The following is a 22,103-nucleotide window of genomic DNA, read 5'->3' on the forward strand; positions in this document are numbered from 1 at the left end:
GACGGCGAGACCCCCTCCCCTCCCTTTCCTCTCTCTCTCTTCTTCCCCTCCCCTCCTCTCCCCTCTACTCCGGTCTGCGAAGAAGGAAGAAGAAAGAAAAAAAAAAAATCAGAAAACCCCCAAAACGACGTCGTTTTGGGGGGCTGCCGGGAACGGCCGCCGAGAAGGGCGGCCGACGATCCTGATTCATCAATTGGAGTGGCCCACCCACGTGGGTAGATCGCCTGACCCAACACCACATGTATATCTTCCCAAGGTCGACATTTCTGATCTTCGATCAAAAAAAGAGATTTCTGATCTATGTCCATATATTTTGCGCTCATTTGGTAATTGATTTTTTGAAGTAGTTGTTTTAAATTTTTTTCTCTTTTTATAAGGTAAAAAAAAAATTAATGTACTTATCAATAATTCGTTTAATTGTATTGAAATCACGATGGTGTCTGACATTTATTTTAATGTCTTCTTAATTATTATTTTTTTTTACTTTTTTGAGTAATTTTTAATTTTTCTTGATTTTCTAATTTTTTAATCAAAATACTAAATTCCCAAAACAGTCCCAATGTCTGTGTAGCAAATTTAAATTAATGTTGGGGATGGTTTTTAGATTTTTTTTTCATTTATAAAAAAGCATAATGTGATATTATGTATTATTATGAATTGTGTTAAATTTTTGTTTTCCTTGGACTTCCGTTGTCCACGTCTGCATTTGACAACCACACAAAGAACACGCAACTTTTCAATAATTTTTTTTATTTTTTGTTTTTTGTTTTTGTTTTAGTTTCCTGTTGGCACATGACACGGAACGTATTACAAGGAGCCTTGTTTTTTCGAACCAAAAAAAAAAAAAGAAAAGTCTTGTTTTTGTCTTTTTCTGTATCTGTAAAGAATATGAAAATACATAGAGTGAGGGCATTTTTGTCTTTTCATCATCGATAAATTCCAAGACCCGATTGGTCGAAATGGAAAATACTTGAAATCTTTATAAATCTTTTACAATTTCACTCACAAAGATATAATCTGATAAGTGTCATTGGTTAAACACTTAATGATATGAGATTCACAATCGTTGCCACATTATTGTGGATACATTTATGAGTATAAAATGTGAGTCTCTAGCATTATTGAGCTGAAATTGTTATTTTTTATTTTTAAATTTTTCGACTTGTAAACCTAAAATGTGGTGTTGCTAAATGAGTGGTCCCAAGACTCTTAAATTTAAACCGGTTTGAGAAATGACTTTTTTTAGTGATTTTTTATTAAAATATAAGATAAAAAATTAATAAATTTGAATTTTTTTTAATTTTTTTACAAAAAAGAATATACAAAATGTTAAGTGAATAAAAAAGAATTTTTAACTTTTTTATATGAATTAATTTTTTTAATATTTTAACTAAAATCCTTAATTGCCAAACAACCCCTTAATTTGAGTCTCCCCTTATTGTCACTCTTTTCTCTGTGGTTGGAAGCGCACTTGGTTACTCTCCTCTATTATTTGTCAAGCAGGCTTCCTCCCTTTCCTTCTTTACAAGTCCCTCTCTCTCTCTCTCTCTCTCTCTCTGTTTCAAGTTAATTTGCTTCCAGGTACTTCTCGTTTTCCTTAATTTATCTCTTGTAATTTTTTCAACCTTTGTGTTTGAATTATAAATTTAGATAGGGATTTGAAAATAAAAAGAGAAATAAAAAAAATTTAACTTATATTTCATTCACATTTGTTTTAATTTTTTTTTTCTAAATTCTTACTTAAATTTATAATCCAAACACAATTTAAATATATATTTATCTAATGTTTGATTCATTTAAAAAAATTAATATACATGCATATAAATGCATAAGTTTTCGTGCCTTGAATTAGCTTATCTATTCTATTTTATTTTATTTATTATTGTTATTATTATTATTATTATCATAATATATCGCAATATAAAGTGAGGTGTATATATTATACATATATAGGTGTATAGTTTTATAGAGTGTCGTTGCAATTCTTTATGGTTCATCAATTTTTCGTACTTCATAATTTGTTGTTGTTGTTGAATGTTGTGTTTGTAATTTTTAGTTGGTTAGATATGTGTGTCCACTTTGTAGACACTAATTTGTAGTAGCACAGATATGAAAAAACAATTGTCCTAAAAACAATCATATATTTTTGTTTTGGAGATAGAAACCGGTAAGGCGGTACTGACAATTTGAGCAAGAATTTAAAAAAAAATATATGAAAAAAATGTGAACAAAATATAAATATAAATATAAATTATTATTTTTTATTTTCTATTTTTTAATTTTTTTTAATCTTTTAATCATTTTTTTTTAAATTTTTAGACCCATTTAAAATACACTTAAAAAGTATAAAAATTATATAATTTTTTTTCTAAATTCATTGAATACAATATATATATATATATATATAATATTTTCATTTTTTTTTGTATTCAATAAATTGTTTACAAATTTTTGTACATTTTAAATGTATTTAGATTAAGTGGATCTAAAAATTTATAAAAAAAATTTAAATGTTAAAAAAATTACTAAAAATAAAAAATACGAATTAAAATTTTCAAAAACTATTTTTTAAAATTTTAAACCAAACAAATGTATTTCACAGTGAAAGGTTGATTATATTCCAAACACAGTGTTTAAAAATAAAACAAATGTAAAAACTTGCACCTCCGTGTCATTCAACAAATGAAACCTTACACCGGGCGACTTCACATGGGAGGTGATAGGTTCCATGGCCCATCAAGCTATCAAAATTCTTCATAAAATATGTATTTATATTAGGGAGTTTTTTTGATAAATTTATTTTTTAAGAGTTTTATTTCATAACACTTATATTTTTTTTGACTATTTCATTAAGTCTTATTTGAGATAAGAAGATCAAAATACCCTTTTCATCTACTTATATTCCATTTAGTTCACATTATTTTCTTATGTTTTAATAAGTCCTATGGGTGACTTAATTACCAAAATACCCCTAATGTGAATATTCACACTGTCAATGTGAATGTTTATATCGTCAATGTTTAGGGGCCCGGCCCATGTCGATTCTCGTGGGTGCCCAGAAAAATTCGAGTCGGACCGGGGCGGGCCTGGCCCATTGACAATGTGAATATTCACATTGACATGTTAACATTCACATTAATAGGAGTATAAAATTTGTTCGCGTCCCGTGGCGGAGCGAAACTCGCCCGCGACCTACGGCGGCCCGGGACGGGCCCGGTCCGGCCCGTTGACAATGTGAATATTAACATTGACATATTAACATTCACATTGATAAGAGTATAAAATTGGCCCGTGGCCCATGGGCGGCCAAAAACCCGCCCACGGCCTGGGACGGGCCCGACCCGTTGACAATGTGAATATTCACATTGACATGTTAACATTCACATTGATAGGAGTGTAAAATTAGCCCGCGCCTCGTGGCTACCCGAAACCCGCCCACGGCCCGTGGGTGGCCCGGCCTGTTGACAATGTGAATATTCACATTGACATGTTAACATTCACATTGATAAGAGTATAAAATTGGCCAGCGGCCTAGGGCGGGCCCGGCCCGGCCCGTTGACAATGTGAATATTCACATTGACATGTTAAAATTCACATTGATAGGAGTGTAAAATTAGCCCGTGCCACGTGGCTGCCTGAAACCTGCCCACGGCCCGTGGGCGGCCCGGGGCGGGCCTGGCCATTTTTTTTTAATTCTTTTTAATTTTTTCTACCAAAATTTTATTATTTTCCACAAAAAAAAAAACACTAGGCCTCGACGCGGGCCGGGCCTCGGATCGAGCCTTGAATAGGCCTTAACCGGGCCGATGGACCGGGCCGGGCTTCAAAGTGATGGCCCAGGCCCTAGCCTAAGGTCTCGGACTAGACTCGAGCTTGGGTCCAAACGAGCCTTTCTCGGGCCAGGTCTGCCCGCCCCACGGGCCAAAAAATTAGGCCCAAGCCCTAACCCTGGTACAAGGGTATTTAGGCTTTGGACGGGCCGATGGATCGAGCCTCGGGTCGGGCCGGTGGGCCTGGGCCTAGCCTCGAGCTTAGGTCGGGCCTGGCCATTGTTTTTAATTCTTTTTAATTTTCTCTACCAAAATTTTATTATTTTTCACAAAAAATACATTGCGCCTCGACGCGGGCTCGGTCTCGGACCGAGCCTTGAATGGGCCTTAAGTGGGCCGATGGGCCGGGTCGGGCTTCAAAGTGATGACCTAGGCCCTAATCTAGGGTCTCGGACATGCTCGGGTCCGGACCGAAACAAGCCTGCCCCGGGCCATGGGCGAGCTTCGGGCAGCCCACGGGCCGCGGGCCAATTCTACATTCCTATCAATGTGCATTTTAACATGTCAATGTGAATATTCACATTGTCAACGGGCCGAGCCAAGCTTATCCCGGGCCGCGGGCAAGCTACGGGCAGCGGGAAAATTTTACACTCCTATCAATGTTAATGTTAACATGTTAATGTGAATATTCACATTGTCACGGGTCAGGCCAAGCCCACCTCGGGCTGTGGTCGGGCGTCGGGCCGCCCACGGGCTGCGGGCCAATTTTATACTCTTATCAATGTGAATGTTAACATGTCAATGTGAATATTCACATTGTCAACGGGCCGGGTCGGGCCCGCTTTGGGCCGCTGGCCAATTTTATACTCTTATCAATGTGAATGTTAACATATCAATGTGAATATTCACATTGTCAACAAGCCGGGCTGGGTTTGCGCTTGGGCCATGGACGGGTTTCGGGCAGCCACGAGGCGCAGACTAATTTTACACTCCTATCAATGTGAATGTTAACATGTCAATGTGAATATTCACATTGTCAACGGGCCGGGCCGGGCCCGCCCCGGGCGACGGGCAGGCTTGCTTTTGGCCGCCCATAGGCCGTGTGCCACTTTTATACTCTTATCAATGTGAATGTTAATATGTCAATGTGAATATTCACATTGTCAACAGGCCGGGCCGGGCCCGCCCCGGGTTGCCCATGGGCCGTGGGCGGGTTTCGGGCAGCCACGAGGTGCGGGCTAATTTTACATTCCTATTAATGTGAATGTTAACATGTCAATGTGAATATTCATATTGTCAACGGGCCGGGCTGAGCCCCCCCGGGCGGCGGGCGGGCTTTTGGCCAGCCATGGGCCACGGGTCAATTTTATACTCTTATCAATGTGAATGTTAACATGTCAATGTGAATATTCACATTGTCAACGGGCCAGACCGGGCCGCCCATGGATCGCGGGCGGGTTTCGTGCCGCCATGGGGTGCTGGCCAATTTTACACTCCTATTAATGTGAATGTTAGCATGTCAATGTGAATATTCACATTGTCAACGGGCCGGGCATGCCCCGGCTTGCGGGCGGGTTTTGGGCCGTCCACGGGCCAATTTTACATTCCTACCAATGTGAATTTTAAAATATGAATGTTCACATCATAAAATTGCTAACCGTTCAAAAAATATTTATAAGGGCATCAAAATTATATATAAGGGCATAAGTGTCTAAAAAAATAGTGTAAATCAAGAAAAAAGACTTTATGGAATAAAACTATACATACATGAGACTAAATGGATTAAAAAATTCCTTCATAAACTTCTTAAATTAAAACATTTCTAAATAAGATTTATCAATAATTTATCCTTTATATTATCAATATTTTAGTTATTGTAGTTTAATCTCATTAAAAAACTATGAATCCCATCAAATAGAAACTCACGCCTATAAAGATCCACTGTAACTTCATTCTTTTTTTTTTTTTTGATCAGGTAAATTCATTCTTTTTTTTTAAGTTTTTTATTTTTCATTTTTTTTTGTATTTAAACTTTTTATAATTTTAAAGTATTTTTTTTTTTAGTTTTTAGATTCACTTAATCTAAATACATTTAAATGTAAAATATTTGTAAAAAATTACAAAAATTTAATACTTTTCCATCTGTTTTTTGGTATTTATTGAATTTTTTTAAAAAAATTCACGAATATTTTACTTTATTTTTTAAGTGTATCTAGAAAAATTAACTAAAATATAAAAAAATTTAAAGGCAACAAAACATAAAAAGACAAAAAACTTGAGTAGTTTTTATAATCTCAAAATCAAAAAGAGTGAATATTGTTTAGTTTTTTTTTTTTTTTTTTAAATTTGTGAAAATTAACCTTATAGAGTGGCGCTATCTATAAAAATTTATGTTGTCACTACTGCCTTACACTAGTTTTGTATACTTTGCGTTAGTTGTGTTTTCTCCTAAGCAAGAAAGAAATAAAAAAAAATGGCAAAAATTTGTTGCATTAGTTTCTAGGCGTTCTTAATTAATAGGAAACCAATCTACACGGACAAAATTAAAAGGGACAATTATTAAAAAAAAAAAAAAAAACTTCAGAATTTAAGTTTGGTAATAAAAGAAATCATAAATTTTTGATTTTTTCACCCTAAACTTTTAATTTATTTTTAATCTAAATTATTTGTCTATTTTTATTAATTAAAATTGATAAAAAAATAATATTTTAGTCTTTAAACTGAATGGAAAATATACATTGAATAAAATGTTATGTTTCCGTCATTTTATGTGTGTATATATATATATTGAGGTTATGACTAAAATGTGAGTATTTTTCCCCATAATAGAAAAGTAAATTATATAAAATAAAATAGTGAAGATAAAACGATCTTATTTTTAATTCTTAAAGAAAACACAAGACTGAAAAATAAATTACAACATTAGAATATATTACAAGATGGATTCACATGGACATACAAAAATAATATACAAGAAATAGATTAAATCTAAAAGTTTAAAGAACAAAAGGAAAGAGATGCAAATCGAAACCTGTGATATATATAGTTTCCTTAAAATAGATTCGTTACCTCACCAATGGGTGCTAAAGGAACACCGGCATCTGTTTCTTAGAATACAATGATCGAAACTAGCTAATGCAGAAACATCTTCTGGATAGTTTTGGTGAACTTGACAATGACAACATTCTTTCATTAATAAGAACCAAAGAACAGGCTAACAAAAAAGAGATAGGAAAATTTCTTTGAATTTTTCTTTGATGTTAGAAACATCTCCAATTTCATCTAACAAATCACCATTCTCCATCAAAAATAAATAAATAAATAAAAACATCCTACTAAGTTAGAGGGGATAGACCTCTATTTATACAAGTAGGGGAGTCCTTAGCCATGAATGCTATCATCATGAGGGCCATAAAAATGCCATTAATCAAGGCCATCAACTCTAGCTATTAGAGTTAGAGTTACAAATGTTAAAAACTCATAGCGACTAATGTGGTCGTTAATTTCGTCATCAAAAGATGAGAGTTACAATAATCTAAATCTCTCATGCGCTTAATATATACAAATAAATATTTATATAATGATATTTGAATAAATCAACCAGATGGGTCGCAAAACGGATACGATGTTGGGTTACAATCCAATTCAAGCCCAATCTCAAACACATGCACAAGCTAAGTCCAACACAGCACAGCTCAACCCAAGCTTAAAATTAAGTCCAAGTCCAAGTCTAAAACCAAACCCAACACATGCCCAAGCCTAGGTCCAGTCCAAACAAAGACTAAGTTTAAATCTAAACCCAACTTTTATTGATACACACTTTATGAGACAATTCTCATTTACAATCCAATGGTTTCGGCCCATTATTTCCGTATTGTAATCTTCTCATTTAAGATAATACAAACCCACTCGGACCCATCTCAGCTGTCGGTTGAATCTCACTTTAATCTCGAATTAAAGTTGCCAAAAAATATTATTTTCCAACATAAAATACCATTTTTTTCCATCCATTTTATTTAATGAAAATATGTATGGTTTAAATTGAAAAAATAAAAAATATTCAGTGTTTAAATTGAGAAAATAAAAAATTCAGAGTTATTTTGTTGCAAAAGCCAAAACCTAAGTTTTTTTTTTTTTTTTGCCCCCGTAATTTAACCAAATTAAAAATTACATTGAATCTCACTTTGGTTTCTTATTTTTTTAAGAATAAAGCTATACGCACTAATTAGTATACCAATTATTGAATTAATGGATGATATAGCATAATTTTAGAGACCTTAGATCTTTGTAGTTTTTTAAGAATAAAGTTGTACGTAGCAATTGGTATATCAATTAGTGAACTAATGGATGATGTAGCATAATTTTAGAGACCTTAGTTTGTATAATTGGTGGGGTCTATAGTTTTGAAGTAGTAATATCATAATATATGTTGGTACATTAATTAATATGCTAATTGGTAATGTAACACCACTATTTTTTTTTTTAATTGCAACAAGCACTCTATTTATACTTTCGGTCAAGTTTGAGTGTCATCTTGTTTGAAGAGATAGAACAAAGGATGGAGAGTAGTAGGGAGGGGTGGTTGGTGGTGATGAGTTCTAAAAATATAGCAGAAAAAGAAAATAATGTGAAAAATAGAGGAGTAGAAAAAGAGGGGGGGGAGGGAGGGAATTAAATTTTTATAATATGACAAACCATGTAAAGGGTTGATTGTTACAATTAAAAAAATAAAAATAAAGGATTAAAGTGAGATTTCATGTAAACTGCAAGGATGCAAAGGATAATTTAGCCTAATTTATGTTATTGAATTTAATACCAAACAAAAGTACCGCATTGGAAGTTGAGCGAAAGTATAAAAGGTTGGTGTAACAAAAAATGTCCTAACTAAACCACAAACTTTTGTCATATGAATAATAAAGTTTTATACATTTTATTGCATTAATTTGTGACGAGATTACGTATTTTATAGTTATTATTAAAAAAATTTAAAATAAAATTACATTAATTTATAATAGTACATGTGATACACACCCTTAGAAGAGCGTCCGTAGGATTTTCCCTTTAAAACTCACTATTAAACTTAATAAACATAGTAGAATACACTCGAAGTCTTAGAATTTATGTTCTAAAGTGAACACAAGGATTTAAAGCTCACAAGGATGGACTTTTGGAAGCAAAAATCAAAGGGAAAGGATAGGGAATACCCACAGTAGCAACTGCAAAAATGTGTTTCGCAGTAATCCAACACCATGTATAAATAGATCCCTCAGTCATCCTAGTTTAATCCTTAAGTTGAACCTTCAATCAATGTTCCACATTCAACTTTAAATAAAACAGCAATCTCAACACACAAAAATTCATTTTGTTTAATATCAAATTATATAATTGTAAAAATGATTAGCACAATGTGCAGAGTAACTAACGTGGTTCACATGGCCAAAACATGTAATGCCCACCTTTATTTTTGTATAAATTTCTACAGTTTTAGGAGTCCAAATATTATTTTAATCTCCAAAATAATTAAGTGATTGCACGACCCCACATCTATATCTATGGGGTTCAAAATATAAAATTTAACAATTTAGACAAAATATAACAAAACAATTTGTTTCTCACAATTAGTGTCAATAGATTGTCTCTAAATTGATATATGTTTGTAACTTAACATGAATATAAGAAAATATATTTATTTATATATATTTTTCATATTATTTTCCACCTTTCATGTCTATAGAAATTAATATTATAGTTCATATCTTCTTTTTAAAATTTTTGTTAATATGTGTATATATATACCTCTCTTATATTAGAATATTATCCTAGGTCTATCATTGATTGGGCTTAACTTGATTCAATATCTTCACCATGAAACGAAACCACAGCTTCCAAACTCCCAAACTAGATCTCATTTAAATGTATCACTGTCAAAAACCATTATATTACATATAAACACAATATTCACGAGAAGATATATACACCTCAACGTACAAATAGGATAATAAAATTCAGATTCTCTTCCTCACATTAATAAAATGGAAATGTCTATTTCATTATTAATGGTTGTGAAAGAGTCATGTTAACATATTTTTTTCTTAAATTTAAGAATAGTTAAATTCAAATTAATTTAATGGTTACAGTTGGATTATTTTGAATTTTAACAGTATGTTACAAGTTTATGCATTAAAATGAAGATCTCAATTCCAAACATGTAATGTATAGGATCTAAATCCATATGTACATTGTACAAAAACATATATATATTCACACATATCATGTATAAATTCGTTCATTCATTATTATAGTGAAAAATAAATAAGAGGAGAGAGGTATTGCTTGCATTTTAGGATTAAATGTTAGACATAAGTAAACTTGGTTAATCGACTTATCATTAGCTAACATAGAGTGATTTATGTAATATAACTAAAAAAATTTAGAAGTGTAATTTACCCTTCAAAAAATCATATAATAATCTCCGCAATTTTACCAAACAAGTTTTTGATGAAGAAAGAGTTTCATTTTTTTTTTTCTTTTTTTAGCTTCAGATTCTATAACCAGTATAGCGGTCTCATTGAATTTTCCGCTCTTATAAGCAATAGTCTTAACTTATTATACTAGGCACATCATCTAAAAGTTCATTTATCACCTCTTGATAAAATTAGGATGATTAGCAAGCCTCGACACTGCATTTAATTTTTGATAATTACAAATGGTTATTTCAAATTTTCATCCAATGACATTAAACTAAATAAATAGGAATAAAGTAATGTTATGGCATGGGAGTATTGTCATTTTAGTTTCTCTATTGGATTTATTTATTTTTTTATAACTGTTGTCCGAGTTAAGTTGTTCGTATCTCAACTAATTCCACGGTCATGAAATTAATGACCAAGCAAACCTCCAGTGACCCCTTGGGTAACTCGAACTCAATGGTATTTTAAAGGACAATTTATCTGTTTTATTGAACTATTAATCTATCAAATACAGACTTCATTGCTTATAGTTAGTGAACATCTTGCAATTGATTGACCATGCATTATCTTTCAATAATTATTTTTGTTGGATTATAACATAATGACCTCATTAACTGCACATTACTTTTGTTTGGGAAGGAAGTTTCAATGGCAACGTATTTATGCTATTTGCATTGTCTTAGAGTATTTTCAATGGGTCCTTTAAAAGACACTTCTTTATTATTATAGTTAGGTCAAGTTTGGCATCTTCAAAAAAATTCAAAAGCCAAAAAGTCACTATCTTATTTAAATCACATCATCTTATTTAAGTCACATCACCTCTTTATTACATCACTTCAAACCCAATCCATACCCAACCCATATTTCTTAAAAAGTCAAAAAGTACACTTATTTAGGACACCCCAAAGTCTCATCCTATTTTACTTTCTCCAATGAGCTAGTTACTACACTATGCATTTTAACAATTTTTTTTTTACTTAGTTATATTTAGAGAGTCTTGAGTTGCTCTATAAATAGTTTGAATAAATAGATAAAATAATAGTGTTAGAGCATTCCTGTTATGTAACTAGTGAAAAATAAAGAATAGCATTTAATTTTCACTACAAAAAATTAAGATTTTTGAGACTAAAATTTAGAAACAATTATTTTTTAGGGACCAAATATTTTTATTGTGAAAAATATCGTTATTATATTTTTAGCAATGAAAATTAGACATTAATGATGAATTATTATCCTTTTGGGACTAAATTGTTTTCTCAAAAAATAAACCATTTTGAGACCAAATTATTTTGTCCCTAAAAGTCTATTTATTAGTGTCATTTCAAAATTTTATCACTAAAAGCTTTATTTTTGACTTTTCGAGATGACCTTTTAGCGACTATCTTCATGACGATAGAAATTGATCCCTAAATGTTTGGAGACCAAAACATTTGTTCTCTAAAACTCTTATATGTTGTAGTGTTCATTATGTATTTTTCAAAGAGACACATTGTTTCCTATTATTTTAAAAAATAAATTTTTTTCCTATATTACATAAATTAATCTCCACTACACAATCACTCACTCAGAATTTTCTAGGTGAATAAGGGTGGATCTCTAGACTTTTCCTTAATATATATGTATATGTATTAAGTAGTCTCAGAGTACCCTATGATATTATCAATACGGTGCCCCGACAAATGTGAAACTACAAAATACACTTTGCGGATCACAACGTGAACAGTACTGAACTACTAAATAATTATCCATTCTTATATGGAATTTTATATGAAACTTTTGTTTGTGACTTTTTTTTTTCCAATAATTTTTCTCTTGGGTGTGTGGAATAGTCGCCAAAAAAACTTGAGCCATTGGTTTTGATCAGATAGAAAATATGCCTGATGTAGACACATAATAGCAGCTGCAATAATCATAACTATCCATTTTGTTACTCTCCATGAAGAATTCATTCTAAAACCAATCAAACTTTCAGTCTCATGCTTTTCTTGGTTTGTTTGTGTCTCTCTCTAAATCTGATATAATATTGTTTCTTACTTCCTTATTTTCACTAGGGAAACAATGCCTATAGGTGAAATCTTTCTCGCTGCTTTCATTCAGGTGTTGTTTGAGAAGTTGGCCTCAACTGAACTACTAAAGTTTGCTCGTCGGGAGCAAGTTCATTCTCACATCGAGAGATGCAGTGGAGAATTAGCTAAAATTCAAGCATTCTTGGCTGATGCGGAGGGGAAACAAATAGAAAATAGAGCTGTGAAAATGTGGCTGGAGGAACTCACAGACTTGGCTTATGATCTGGATGACATACTGGATGAATTTGCCACTGAAGCTTTGCGGCGTAAGTTAACATTAGAATCTCAAGCAGCTAGCACCAGCAAGAGCAAGCTATGGGCCATGATACCTAGATGTTGTAAAGGACTCAATCCAACAACTCTTTTATCTGATTTTACGAGGAGTTCTATTTCCAAGATAGAGGAAATCACTTCCAGATTGCAAAAAATTCTTGAAAGCGGAAGTGGGTATGGTTTACAACAAATTGTTGCAGGAGAATCTGCTAAAGGTTGGCACAGACCACCCTCCACATCCTTGATACATGAACCTCGCATATGTGGCAGGGATAAGGAAAAAACCGAGATAATTGATTTTCTCCTAAGCAATGAGTCAAGTGATAGCAAAGTCAGCGTAATTCCCATTGTAGGTATGGGTGGGCTTGGCAAGACCACCCTTGCACAGATGGTATACAACGATGAAGTGGTGAACAAGAATTTTGATTTGAAAGCATGGGTCTGTGTTTCTGATGAGTTCGATATTTTGAAAATCTCAAAAGTAATTCTTGAGTCTATTACTTCCAAGTCTTGTGAATTTAAAGAATTGAATCAAGTTCAAGTTCAGCTAAAGCAAAATTTGGTTGGAAAAAAGATTTTAATTGTTTTAGATGACGTATGGGACAAGAAATACAATGATTGGAACGTTTTGAAGAGCCCCTTTAATGATGGAGCCCTAGGAAGTAAGATAATTGTAACAACCCGTGACAGAGATGTTGCATCGATTATGGGAACCGTTCAAAACCATTTGCTACAGCATCTATCAGATGATGATTGTTGGTCAGTGTTTGAACAACATGCCTTTGGGAATAGAAGCTTGGACGCTAATCCAAATTTGGTGTTTATTGGTAGGAAAATTGTGAGAAAATGTAAAGGTTTGCCTTTGGCTGCTAGGACACTCGGTGGCCTTTTACGGTGCAAAGAAAGAGGCGATGAGTGGGAAATTGTATTGAATAGTAAAATATGGGATTTAACAGAACAAGGCAATGAAATCCCCCCAGCTTTGAGATTAAGCTACCATCATCTCCCTTCACATTTGAAGCAGTGCTTTGCATATTGCTCTATACTGCCAAAGGACTATGAATTTGAGGAGATGGAGTTAGTCTTCTTGTGGATGGCAGAAGGCCTTCTTCAGCAACAAAATGGAGAGAAGCGAATGGAAGATTTAGGAGTTGAATACTTTCGTGAGTTACAGTCAAGGTCTTTTTTCCAACCATCAAGTAGTGGTGAAAGCTCGAAATTTGTGATGCATGACCTCATCAATGATTTAGCTCAGTCAGTTGCAGGATATACTTGTTTTAGATTGGAGGATAAATTGAAGGATCAGGAGCAACGTAGAAAATTGAAGAGTGCTCGACATTCATCTTACATGCAAAGCTACTTTGACGCAATCAAAAAGTTTGAAACTTTTTATGAAGCCGAGAATGTAAGGACCTTTTTACCATTGTCCTTACATAAAAATATAGATTGTTATTTGACAAGCAAGGTTCCCCTTGATGTGTTGCCAAAGATGAAACGCTTAAGGGTGTTGAGTTTGAATAGATATCACATTGGCGACGAACTTATTCCAAAATCAATTGGAGATTTGAAACATTTGCGATATCTTAACTTTTCCTACACTAGAATCAGAACAGTACCTGAATCATTAGGTACCCTATACAATCTACAAACTTTGATGCTAAGAGGTTGTCCAGAACTGAGGAAATTGCCTGTGGACATCGGAAGCCTTATCAACCTACGTCATCTCGATATGATTGATTCAAATTCCTTAGAAGAAATGCCACAAGGAATTGGTAAGTTGACAAGTCTCCAAACACTATCCAATTTTATTGTTATGAAAGACCATGGGTTTCGGATAAGGGAGTTGGGGAACTTGATTCATCTTGGAGGGAAACTTTGCATATCGGGAATAGAAAATGTGGTTGATCCTCTGGATGCAAGAGGGGTGTGTTTAAACGACAAGCAAGGTATAGATGTGCTAACAATGGTATGGAGTAGTGAGAGCTTGGATGGTTTACAAAATGAAATGGTTATAGAAGTGCTTGACATATTAAAACCTCACAAGAAGCTGAAAGAGCTACACATTAGAGGCTACCATGGTATGAGTTTTCCAACTTGGATAGGAAATCCTTTGTTCTCCAATATGGTGTGCATGAAGTTACAAAATTGTAAAAATTGCACTTCCTTGCCGCCACTTGGACAACTACCCTCTTTGAAAGACCTTCACATTGAAGGAATGAGTGATGTAAAGCATGTGGATCGTGAGTTCTATGGGCAGCATTGCGCCAAACCTTTTCCATTACTCGAGACACTATGTTTTGAGAATATGTCAGAATGGGAGGATTGGTACATTTTTGGAATTGATAGGGAAGTTCAAACCTTCACTTGTGTTAGTAAGCTCTCCATCAAAGAATGTCCCAAACTTGTGGGAATGTTGCCGAGTAATCTTCCTTGCCTCAAAACTCTTGAGATTATAAATTGCCCGCAGCTGCTGGTTGAAGCTTCTAGCCTTGTTCTCCCGTCACTCACCTCCCTGTCCATGAGTGATGTTCGGCTTCCAAGCCTTCCAGTGCTCCTTGAGACATGTAACGTGCTTGAACCCAGTTCCCTTACTTGCTTAGATATTAGCAATGTTTCAATCCCTGAGTCCCTGTGCAATCCAAGCATAGATGATGAAGTGATGTTGGCAAATGCATTGTCTAAGCATCTGAGTTCAGTAACTTCCTTGAGCATTGGGAAGATTCAGAAACTTGCATTATTGCCAAAATGGCTTACCCAGGGGCTTGAAGGACTCAAAGAATTGAAGATTGATTGGTGTAAAGAACTCACAACACTGTGGCAGAATGAGGCGGGACTACAACACAGTCTCCTTGCCTTGCAACGTTTGGAAATTCGTTTTTGTCCGCAACTTGTTTCTTTGTTTGAAGAAGACGAGGATGTAGAAAACGAAGGGCAACATCAACTTGAGTATCTATCTATACGTGAATGTGAAAAGCTGGAGAAACTGCCACGGGGGCTACATACCTTCACTTCTCTTCGAGAGATGCATATCGGTGGGTGTCCAAGTCTGGTATCTTTTTCAGAGACAGGCTTTCCGCCTAGCCTAAGAGAACTTCGGATTTGGTCATGTAAGGCTCTGCGGTCCTTACCTGGGTGGACAGCGCACGATTCTAATCTGGAGGAGTTGGTGATAAATGGGTGTGATAATCTGGAGTCCCTTCGGGAAGAATGGGTCCACCACCCCCCAACAAAACTGTCATTATTGATTATCAACAATTGCAAAAAACTAGAATCGGTCAGTTTATGCAACAACAGCCTCCTTGCTTCCCTTAAACTTCTGTGGATAGATAATTGGCCTGCAGGAGGAGGAATCGTCTCCTCCTACATTCTAGAGAAAGGGAATTTCCTCACCAACCTCACTTCTCTTTCAATCGGGGATATGAAGATTGGTAAGCCCCTATCAGAGTGGGGTTTGCACAGATTCTCCTCTCTTAGAACTATTGTTCTTGGAGGCCCAAGTAGCGTATCAGAAGAAGAAGAAGAAGAAGAATATTATTCGGTGTCCAGCTTTCCAGTAGATGGGATGTTGCTGCCCAACTCTTTGACGCATCTGTGGATTTGGAATTTCCCAAATCTGGAGAAGATATCTTCTTCCATGGAGACCATTCAAAACCTCACCCATCTTTATTTCACTAATTGCCCTAGGCTCGCATCTTTTCCCGAGCAAGGAGGGCTGCCTCCATCGCTTTTGAGACTTGAATTCAGAAATTGTCCAATAATGAAACGGCGGTGTGAAAAGGGGAAAGGCCAATATTGGCCCCTCATAGCTCCCATTCCTAGAGTCCTCATAGAAGGCAGATACATCTTTGAAGAGGAAGGGGAAAGGCCAATATGAGCAATCAAAACTACCAGGTACTCATTCCTCAAAAATCACCCAAACTAAATATATCAAAATTATTATTTTATTATTTTTATCAATGCTAACAGTGTCGCATCTCATCACAACAGAACCTGTTGTGTATTACTTATAATATATACATACATACATACATACATACATATATATATATATATATATATATAAGAGGCGGTTTGCTGCTTGTGGCTTGCTATTTTTTTTCTTATTTTTCCCTTAGTTTATTTTCAAATTGTTATTTTGTCCTTTAATTTGGTTGGTGAAACAATTTGAGTGTAATTATGCAAATATTATTGGTCAATTATGTAACATAAATTTTTTATTTCTTAACAAATTATAAATACATTCACCAAAAAAAAACAAATTATAATTACACCCGTAAAGTTTGTTTAAAATATGAATCAGTCCTATAATTTTAGAAATTATAACTATCGTTTATTATAAATTTTAATTTAACACAATATTCAAGAAAAAAAATATTCTTCAATGCAATAATAAATTATCAAAATTGTTTATAATTTTTTTTTTCTCATATCATTAAAAACTATTAATTGTTTTAATAATTTATTTATTAACAAAATGGCTAACTAAAATATTTTTCATATCATTAAAAATTATTAATTTACTTGATGATATACTTATTAATAAAATTGGTTATTGGTTATTTGTTATGCAAGTATGATTTATGTATTAATAAAATTAGTCATTTGTATGTACATATATTTTCTTTTGCTTCTTTATTAGTTCATTGAATTATCTTAGTAGTTTTGTTTAGATGAGAGAATTATCTTAATATTTGTTTTATATTTATGTGTTGAGAAAAGTTACACACGTAATTTTTTTTTTTTTTTTTACAAATTCGGAAGAAATGTTAAAGTCTTATAAATTCACTCAAAATAATATAGTAATAGAATTGGGGTCTATATCATTAGATGTATAATAAATCAAAAAATAATACATATCATACCACATAATTCTATCATATATATAAATATGATTTATTCTGTTCAATTCCATAGAATAATATTTTAATTTTTAAAAAAATTATCAAAATACAAAGCTTAAATAGACTTAAATTACCAAAACTTATACATAGAAGGGGAGGTTGGGCTATGTTTTTTTTATTTTATTTTTATTTTTATTTTTATTTTTTATCATTACAGTTTTCCCTTCTAAATGTAAAAAATCACAAGCATTGAATTTGAAAGGTTCAAATTGAAAAAAAGAAGTATTTGAGATGATTTTTTTTTTCCCCATCAAATTTGATAAAAAGAAAAAAATTGGGATAAGAAAGGAATTTTTTAAAAGATTTTGATGTAAGGATTGGCGTATTTCATATTAAATCAAAAGAGCCGGTTTTATTCAAATTTGGAATCAAAGTAGATGAAAAAATTGGTAAAGGATTGGAGATGCTCTGACTTGATGAAAGTTGAAGATGAAGAGGCCAAATTAATTTCTTATATATATATATATATATATTATTGAAAAACAAGGGAATTCCATTTCAAGTGTTCTCACCGTTGGTCTCTTGCCAACCAACCACTGCATTCTTCTTCATAGAGGGGTTTTGGGTCTATTTATTTTTAGTTCGGAATTTAAGGTGGTTTTGTATGCTGCCTATTTTTTTTCTGTTCTTTATTATCTTTTCCCCTTGTTTATTTATTGATTGTAATAATTCACATTATTATTCATAAATTCTTTTGTTTTTTGATAAAAAATAAAAATCATATTGCAGAATGGTAATTTGTTTTCTCACTTTAACACCCCAGACATAATCAGGATCACATGCCCAATCACAATAATCAACCATATCTTTCTTTTTCTTTCTTAATTTTTGGGTTGGAGCATCGATTACTTACCTAGAATTTATGTATTTTCACCATGAATAATTGGTGTCTTTTTGCTTCATCTACATATGTTGTTTGATCTCCATTTTGTGGTAGTCACTAACCCAATTACTTTTCAATTTTCAGCAATTTTTATTATTATTATTTTCCCTGTGGTGTTTTAAGGTTTTAGTAAAAGTTGTTCAAGGTGTAAGTTTCAGTAGATGCTTGTCAAATGTTTATTTGTTATTGTTTTCATTTCCAGGTTCAATACATTCATTTATCTGCTTTGCCCCAGCTACCGCTATTCTTGGGAAACCAAAAGAGCTACCGAAGGATGGTATCAACTCTTTCAATCATTTTCTGCTGCGTCCGGTGAAGTAAATGTTGCATCTGATTTAAAGAAATGTTGCATCTTGTTGAAGACCTAAAGAATGCAGTGGCTTGATGATTTTGTATTGTTGTTGTTGTTTCCTTGCTTCTGGTCGTGTTGCTTTTTCTTTTTCTTTTTTTGCTTTTTTGGTAAACCAGGTTAGTTCTTTTATCATACTATATTTTCTACTACTGCTTTTGTACGTGTCATATATAAAAGCTCAGTGGTAAATTAACTGGTTTATGCTGACGCTACTGTTGTTGCTTCTTTGGCTTTCTAGACTTCCTGTGCAGCTATTGCTATCTTCTCATGATCTTTATGTTGTATCTGTTGTGCATATGTTCATGTCAGATGTAAACAAGGCCTAGATTGGCTAAATGGTATTGTCCTCATCTTTTGCTTGCTTTAGACAATTCCCATCCTTGTTTGTATTGCCCTTGTATGCTCCTTGTACTATGTATTTACTTTTGATCTTTGGTTTATATTGACTTCCCCAAAAAAATGAAGTTTTGTTCATCAAATAATCAGAGTGTTGAAATTTGATTCGTTTTGGTTGGCTTCAGTTACACTCAGCTGCTTTTCACATTTTGCAGCAATGATTAATAGATGTCCTTTTTAGGTTATTCAACTGAGTTTTTCCAAGAGAGAGAGAGAGTGAGTGAAGGAGCAAACTAAAGATTGAAGTATCTAAGACTTACAGGTTCTACTGAGGTGATGTTCACCTGGAGAATTTTTTTTCTAAAAGAGATGGGTGAGAAGATTTCACCTTCTAAACAAAGTTACTGCATAAATTAGTAGTCTTGTGCCTGAAATGGCAAAGGAAAGTAGAGAATACTTTATAATCTTTCAACAACCTCCTCAGCCCTGCCTACCATAAGTTTAATGCGAACCTTTTTGTCAAAAACAAATCAAACCAATAAACATTGAATATTAACCCTGTGACTATAATTACAGTGAGCATAATCTCATATGATGAACAATTCATTACATAGATTTATGGTTCTGGGTAGTTCTAATCTAAAACTTAAGAATGAAGCTCTCTTGATTAAGTGGTGGTGGAGGTTTGCATCTGAGCCAAATCCCCTTTGGAAAAGAGTGATTTTTGAAAAGTATAATTGGTACAACAAGAGATGGGATATTTCATAATTTCATTGCTTAAAAGGATAATGCAGTTTTTTTTTTTTTTTTTCTTCTGAACATGTCCCCATTAATGTGCTACTGAAATTTGGGAAATGGAATGAGATTTCTCTTTTTGTTTGATAAATGGGTGTCTGATGTAACAAAGATGGTCTCATTAATGATTTCATAACATGTGTACGTCACATAGGAAGACTTTGTTTGTATGTTACGAGGAGGAGGAATGCCATCATAGGTTATTGAAAATGCTGCCACAGATTGATCAGCTTAATGCCAATCAATGGATCAATTAATTTGGAAGGGTGATCCATCAGGTAACTTCTCAGTAAATTCTTTACATAACCTGTTTGCCTCATCTGGAGGTTGTATTATTCCTACAATAGAGTTTATGTGGCAAAGCATTGCCCCCTTTAGAATTGTTGTTTTTTGGTTAAAATAAATGCTCTAGATGAATCATGTTCTGGGCTCTGATATATTTGTCGGAATGAGTCAAGGTCAATTTGATCATCTCTTGTTACTTTGTAGGAGATCTAGGAAATTTGGGGCAATTGTTTGTCTTGGTGGGTAATGAAATGGGTTGTTCCTTATCGGTTAATGCCTTGATTTGTGGTTTGGATTCAAATTCAAGAATGTCAAAAAGCTCTTATGGGAGGCTAAACCCATCCATGGCAATTTTTTGGACTATCTGGAAAACCAGAAATAATAACCTTGTCTTTAATAATGGTGAAGCTTCTTGGGAAAATGTCTTGGAGTTAATTAAAGAGAGAGTTGCAACTCGGCTACTACAATCTTGGTCATTGTTCTGCATCCGTCTTAGTAGGTGTTTTAGGGGTTGTTGGCCTTTGGCTTAAGCATATGATTGGCTTAGTAGCATGAGTCACCTAGTTGGGATTTTTATTTATTTATTTATTTTTGTAATGATGCTCTCTTAAAAAAAGAAAAAGAAAAGGGCATTACCCTAGTGTCATTAGACATCAAGAATTCTGAAATTTGAGTTTCAATAAATTTCATCGTGTTTCAATTTTGTGAAATGGTTGTTTAATTGGACTTAAATTTGTCAAATGATGGACACATTGATGTTTTGAACATGTTAACTAATGAGTAGTGGTAGAAACATGTACATAAAATTCTTGAAAAACTTTCACCTTTGAGCAGTTTTCACCCATAAATTGGTAAATTATCACAAAACATCCAGGAATTGGTAAATTGCTGTTCTTCAATTAATGGAAAGGAATTTGTTAATTTCTATATATTTTAATGAGAATACTTTGTGTTGAGAGATCCAAGGGGTCACCTCTCCTACCATCATCCATTTCTATACCTTTGAACATTCAGCAAGTTAGTTTAAAACCACTCTAAAAACTTTTACTTTTATACCTTTTTGCATATTTTCCTACATTCTAGGTTGCATTCCTTTCTGTTAGTAGGTAGAAAAGACAGATGGATAGACAGGTGGAGTCTAATAACTTTTGAAGCATTTTTCACCCCCAAACTATACCACACAACAGCCTGCACAAACATAAGCACAGAAGCAAGATTTAAACAAGAAGATATGAAGACTAATTTCTGTTCAGGATCTAAAAGGTCTTCTCATATCTAAAAGGTCTAGTAACATGAGGTAGGTTTAGTCCATTAAAATTAAAGTGGACCAGAATAGTTATTCTATAAAAATGTTCATCATCATATTTAGTTCACTAAAGAAATGTTAAAAAATATATTGTAAATGAAATGAGGAATGAACATTTCATTCTATTCACTTTCATTCTAATGAACCAAACATAGAAAGAAATGTTACATTAGACTCTCTTAAGGTTCATATTCACATGACACTACTGCATTTTTATCAAAAATTATTAATCATATGAATAAAAAATGATATTGCCATCACTACAACAAAAATGCAGCGTCCGTCATATTATGACCAGTCATGGAAAGTCATTCACTTTCAACGACATGCTTCGTACACCGTTAAAAACTATTTTAACGGCAAATTTTGTGCGTCGTTGTTACTTTTTCTACGACATGCTATAGCATACCGTTAAAAACTATTTAACGACAGATTTTATGCGTCATTGTTACTTTTTCTACGGCTATTTTTGCACGCCGTTAATTGGTGAGACAAATAACGACGCTGATTGTGCGCTGTAAAATATGTAATACGACTTATTATGTCTGCCGTAGAATATACAATTTTTTTAAAAAAATTCAGTAAGTTCTATTTGACCAATTATGTACAATCTAACAAATATTACAAACAAGCATTACAAAACATCAAACAACCAACAAAATATTG

General features: G+C 33.4%; 1 protein-coding gene across 1 annotated transcript; it reads left to right on the plus strand.

Moving 5' to 3' along the window:
• Nucleotides 1–1,423: 1,423 nt before the first annotated feature.
• Nucleotides 1,424–19,086, plus strand: LOC114299423 (putative disease resistance RPP13-like protein 1). The gene is made up of 3 exons (XM_082915774.1): nt 1,424–1,581; nt 12,338–16,470; nt 18,566–19,086. The coding sequence occupies exon 2, from the start codon at nt 12,494–12,496 to the stop codon at nt 16,451–16,453; it is 3,960 nt and encodes a 1,319-aa protein (XP_082771900.1). The 5' UTR covers nt 1,424–1,581; nt 12,338–12,493; the 3' UTR covers nt 16,454–16,470; nt 18,566–19,086.
• Nucleotides 19,087–22,103: the final 3,017 nt, after the last annotated feature.

The sequence above is a fragment of the Camellia sinensis genome, chromosome 2 (genome assembly GCF_055761805.1).
Source record: "Camellia sinensis isolate YWXY chromosome 2, ASM5576180v1, whole genome shotgun sequence".
Lineage (NCBI taxonomy): Eukaryota > Viridiplantae > Streptophyta > Magnoliopsida > Ericales > Theaceae > Camellia > Camellia sinensis.